The 6000-nt window shown below is 37.2% G+C and overlaps 1 protein-coding gene across 4 annotated transcripts in view; it reads left to right on the top strand.

Moving 5' to 3' along the window:
* Positions 1-438: 438 nt before the first annotated feature.
* The window catches only part of CERKL (CERK like autophagy regulator), a 37254-nt gene continuing 31692 nt past the window's right edge, over positions 439-6000 (top strand). Inside the window, exon 1 of one of the 4 annotated variants that reach the window (XM_034428783.3) lies at positions 439-907. In XM_034428783.3, coding sequence (XP_034284674.2) covers positions 649-907 — 259 coding nt within the window. In that variant the 5' untranslated portion in view covers positions 439-648. Of the gene's footprint in view, positions 1253-6000 lie in introns of all 4 variants that reach the window. The other 3 variants (XM_087882069.1, XM_087882070.1, XM_087882068.1) reach the window with 3 other exon arrangements.

Below are 6000 nucleotides of genomic sequence, written 5' to 3'. Positions count from 1 at the left end.
GATCCTCACCTGCGTCCTGTCATAAACTCAATCCACCCTACCTGAAGCCAGGCTTTTGACATTTACTCCGAAAGAAGTACTCAGCACAACAACCCACTATTTAGTTGGAGGGAGGGAGGGGGCTGAAGAAGCTTCTTGGATGAGAAGCGAAACGACTTCAGAGAAAAACCAGAAAGTCCAGTTGCCTCTTGAAGAAAAAAAAAAAAAGCACCCTTGGGACAACTATTTGTTTGGCAACCGGAGAAAGAGCGGCGTTCCGCTTTTGTCCTGCTTTTCGCGGGCTTGACCACGTTGCCACGAAACGAGCTTTTTATTCGCCGTTTTGCTGGCATTTGGTTTCCATCCCTCCTCCGGCCCTCAGAGATCAATCTGAATTCAGCCTCCTCCCCTCACCCTCACACACACACAGTTACACACCCCGCGCGCTCTGCAAGCGCCAGAAAACTTTTCTCTCCCTGCTGGCGAGGCTGGGGCGTCGGTCGCGCGCCTACTCAGGCACAGGGAACGCGCCTTTAGGCCTCTCTTTCGGCTCCCCTCCCCGCCCCCTTCCGAAGAGGAGGAGGAAAGCAGCTCGATCCCTTGGCAGCGGCCGCCGGGACGCTTCTGCCTCCCCCCCACCCTTTTGTTCGGAGGAAGGGGACGGGCGAGATGCCCCAACTGCACAGGTCGAGGAGAATAGGCTGCGCCGAGAGCCCCCCGGAGGTCTCTGAGGGATCCGAAGGAGGCGCCGGGCACGTCAACCCCGGCTACTCCAGCGAGGATGAAAAAGGGAACGACGCGGCGACAGGGGACGTAGAGGACCAGCCGCTGCTGAGGGGAATTTTTGAGGTCAAGAAGAAGAGCTGCGACGTGGTGCTGAGCGCCCAGAGGCTTAGCTGGAGCCCTATCACGCCTGAGAGCCCCCTAGGTGAGGGCTGCGCCTCTTCTGTGAGGGTGTCAGTGAAAGAGGGAGAGTGTATAATGTCCCCTCCCTCCCTCTCCATTTCCCCATCCCACCTGGGACAAGATTTATCAGAGACTAGATTTATCCCTACGTAAGTTATGTGATCATATTCGCTGACTTTAATGAAAGTTGAACTCCCTGCCTCAGAAGTACAGGTAGTCCTCAACTTACGACCGTTCGTGCCACACCCTTGCTAAGGGGATCCCTGCAGCTGTTAAATTTTAGCCACGTGGCTGTTAAATGAATCTGGTTTCACCATCGACTTTGAAGTTCACCAAAGGCGATTGGGACGCTGCGACCATCATACATGTGAGTCGCTCAATCAAGCATCCGAATGTAAATCACGTGAATGCTACAACGGTCGTTAAGTGTGCAAAACGGTCCTAAGTTGCCTTTTTTTCCAGTGATGTAACTTCGAACAGTCACTGAGTGACTGTTATAAGTGGACTACCTTGTAGACATTGTTCTGTTTTAGTTTTCTCTCCAGCCCCTTTTCACTGAATGGGGAGGTCAAGGGGGGGAGTTGTGTGGGGTGGGTGGTAGGAGCAGCAAAGCTGAAAGAAAGTTTGGTTAACACGAGTTTGCCAATGATGGGCTATCTAGAATGTAAAGTTGGGTATAGAACAGGGTACTCTCAAAGAGTGAGAATCTTGGTTTGTTTCGCCTCTCTTTTCTATCTGCAAAGGGATATTTGTGGGGGGAGGGGCTCCTGCTTTCAAACTGCATTTTTACCTAAAGAACACCTTGCTTCCAATGCAAGGTTCAGAAGAAATACAGGCATTTTTACTGAAGGTTAAGTTGCAACCACTTTTGCCTATTTTATTGCAAAAAGGAAAAAAAAACTACTCTGAAAACCTATTAAAATCAGGTGTGTCTTTCCATAGTAAGGCTAAAAAGTGCCTTTTGGAAAGAATCCTGGTTTGAGTTAAATTAGTTTACCCAATGAAGCCTTGCAGTCTTGTATGACATGCAACTCCCTCTCATGCAATCTCACCAGCAAAGGAAATATTATTTTACTTGTAAAGGCTGACATTTCCCTTTTCTGCTTTCCAATTGAGCTTCTTTTTCTTAATCTTAACCCTGCTTAAACCTTAAAAAGAAAATAGGATGGCAGACTAGTGGCTGAAAGAAAAAACATTGCTCCATTTTTCTATCGAGGGAATAGCTGTCCCTTGTATTTGCTGTGGTAGGCAAGTTTTACGCAAATCATACTGTTCTTGCCTAATGCCAAGGTCGGTGTGGTTGGAGCTGATCATGAAATGCAGTGTTTTCTCCAGGAATAGGAAAATGTAAATTTTCATCACCACTTGGAGCTTTTCAATAGGGCATGGTTTATTAGGGTATTGCTTATTTATTTTACAGCATTTCTAAGCCACCCAGTTCCCAATGGGTGTTGGGAGGCAAATAAAACAGCAGTTCAATACACTAAAAATATAGTGGAAAAAAGAAAACATCATGGCACCCCACTTCAGTTCAGAACAGAGTTTGTGGCAATCCTCAATCTTGTGTTTCTTAGTAGCTTGGTGAGGGGGAAAGGTTTGGTAACCTAATTCCCAGAATATGCCTGCATAGGACTGAGATAAGTAATAGAGTGGTCATTATGGGAAACTGCCAACTTATTCTGCAGGGCTGATAGGGTACTAGAGGAAAGCCCATGGAGACATGCTACATGATGCCCTTAGGCTTAGCCAGAGGAGGGAATTCAGGGAGTTGATGAAATCAAAGCAAATCAGGCTCTTAACTACAAGCTCCACCCCTAACAATGGAGTGACTATGTACTATTCAAAGTAAATGAATAGGGCTCTGCATGTAAGGAATTACACATGGAAGTCTGCATGCAATCCACAATCTTGTGTTACTAAGATTCTGTTAGAATTCCTGTCATGTGAGAGGACTTCCATTTGCATGATGAAGGCTTTTTTCTCCATTATTGTTGATAAACAATTAACATCACAATATAGAGTAAACTTGTATCTTTAAATTTTAAAAATAATAGCAGATTCATTTTCATGGAAATAAATGTTCTTAATGGTTCTTCCCATTAAGGATACTTTAGAATATTAAAATATTTAAAATATGCCCCTGATTATCTTGCATTGTGGTTGTTGGACCATATTTTATTTGTGTTAATGTCCTATCCAAAATATTGCAATGTAAAAAGCCTATATATTAAAATTAAAATAGTAAAATGACAGTTATCTTTGTTGACTTGGTCAGCATAGCAACTTATAGGCAAATCAATTTGTTCTATTTTTATTTATATCGGAACTTTAATCAGTGTATTATTTACAGAAAACGTGAATCCTGTGAAATATAGCTTACATAATTTAAAATGTGCTGAACTTTTTATGTATCCTTAGCTTTTGCTGAATAAATTCTGGTAGTCTTTTGAGTTATTTTTATGTTCTTATGACAATGTTCTGTTGAAACAAATGTGTTACATTACCTCTATGTTTGATACATACATTACCCCTCTACCATAAGGGTCTGCCATTATGTTAGACACCAGCTGATTTTATGATAGTATCAGATTTCTTTCACATATGTTTGTTTTGTCCAGATGAACTCAAAGAACATCTGTTACTTTTGTGGTGGTATCTGCTGCTTCCTTTCAGTATTTGACCTTTTGGTTAATTATAGCTAACAATCTGCAAAATGTTTAGTATTTTTCTCCTATGAGTTTCTTTGGAGGGCGGCAGAAATGAATTTTACTAACCTTAAAGTAACATTTGCATATTTAATACTTAATCATTCAGGTTTTTTTAACTGAAAATATCCAAAGTATCAGAAATTAGGATTGTGTACACTTCAGAATAAATTAGGAAGAAGCTTTTCAGACCTACCATGAGCATAGCATTCATTAAAGTAGCCCACAGTTTGAATGGTGTTTGTGTAACCTTAAAATAGATGCAGATGCTTTAAAAAGCTGACTCATTAAAGGTAAAGGAAACTCTTAAAGCAGTATTATTTTTTTTCAAGTTTGCATAGAAATCTGATACTTGGCTACTTTGCTGAATAGAAAAAGGTAGCCTGAAATATTTTTAAATAATTTTTGGACTGTATGCAGCTTTAATGAAAAGAGAATATTATACTTTTTTCCATTTTTAAAATAACTGTAAGACTATAAACATTCATAAAATTCCCAAAACTATAATAAAATATTTCAAATATTTTAAAATTATAATTATAAAATTATAAATTTTAAAAAATCAGAGGTACTAATAATAATTGGATCAGACTATAATGATACAATCAGAAAAATTCTGTATTAATGTGATATTTCAGGGCATTCAAATTTACCAATAGTAGGGAGGCCATGATAGTTTTTATAAACTAGTATTTGATACTTGGAGGGTGAAGATTTTCAGGAAATCTAAACTCGTAAAAACATACTATGATAATTAACATAATTATGCAGTATGCAAGCACAATTTCTATTTGCCTTGAACCATGAGATGGGTGGCATATACATTTAATAAATAAATGTAATAAATAAAATTATTATTTCTGAGCTCCAATGAGTTTCAAAAATTTAATTCATGCTTTTATGTACTGTTTAATACAGTATTATTGTTTTATTTTTTTTAAGGTAAAACTGATCTTAAAAATTACAAATTACTCCCATGCTTACTGCGTGTGTAATTATACCAATATATATTTTTTTAAAAAAATAAATGGAAATTGATAATGTGGGGTTTTTTTAATGGTAGCGTTGAAATTAGTTTGCTATATTCACTAAGTGGTGATAGCATCTGTGGTGCAAAAGAAAGTATGCTTAGATTACTTTGCAGACCTTTTAATCTCTGAAACAACAGATGTTAGTCCTATCTAGCAATGTGTATCATGGAAACAGTGATTTTTTTTCAGGGAAATAATTGATGAAGAAATGACATAATTACTGAACCCAAGAATATATATTTGTTATTTGTTGACTGATATATTTTGGTTATGATGATATTTTTGGAAAACAATATTATGTAAAATATGAAACGAAATACTGGAAAAGAAATGGGTTATAACAAATGCATATTTTGTCCCTCCTCCCTAGTTTTCTGATATTTCTGTGCTAATGATTATGGACTGGAGCCTAATGTTCATACACAAATGTTAATAAGATAAAGCCAAATTTTATGGCTAATTTTATTCTTAATGAATCTTTTTGTAATATTGCAAGTATCTTGCAGTGGGACATAATATGGAAGACTGTAGGGAAAAGAACACAAAATTTAAACTGAAATATTTTTTTGTTGTCTGAATAATAGTAGTACACATTATTTTGTGATATTTGATGTCCAGTACTGTACAAGATATAGTTTTTAAAAATTAAGTTCATAAATTGTGCTTGATCTAAGAAAAGTAAACACCAAATTCTCCTGCATCTTACCTCTAACACAAACCAAAGTGTATGTATCCTGTACATATGTATTGCATATGTAATACATACTGCATTCTCTAAATGTATGTAAAGCAGCTCACATTCTAGGATAAAAATGGTGACATTAGTTTTCTTTTACCAATTCTGTCATACAGTTAGGAGATACCAGGTAATGTGCATAATCAGTGAATAAGTATCTTTGCTTAGTTTACTTTTAATGCTACATAGTTTGAAACATTATTAGATTTTGCACTAGTTCCACTAGCAATAGTTCTTTCTATATTCTTTCTATAGAAGATACTGTGAGAGGAAACATTCATTCTTTTGTACAGAGAACATTATTGTGGAATTCTGAATGGTATCAGTACTACAGTTTCTTGCTATGAATGTCAAGAGACAGTAGCTTTAGATGCTTTAGATGGATATGGCTATCTGATTTCTCTATAAAATGTTTGACATGCATTTGATTCATATGCAAGTATAAATTTACAGGTTTCAGATATTAAAAAGATCAAAGTCAATTTATTCAAATCCTTAAATAGCATAAAGTATAAAGTAACACAAAATTAATTCCATAATTAATGTTTTATCTATATTTATAGGTGTTACTAATCTAAATTTCTCTAATTCAAAGTAAGAGAATCCATTTCTCAGCAACTATGATTTGTGTCTTGTTAACAAT

This window comes from Pantherophis guttatus, chromosome 1, assembly GCF_059756535.1.
Source record: "Pantherophis guttatus breed Tessera chromosome 1, ASM5975653v1, whole genome shotgun sequence".
Classification (NCBI taxonomy): domain Eukaryota; kingdom Metazoa; phylum Chordata; class Lepidosauria; order Squamata; family Colubridae; genus Pantherophis; species Pantherophis guttatus.
This window is presented reverse-complemented; position numbering and strand designations above follow the sequence as displayed.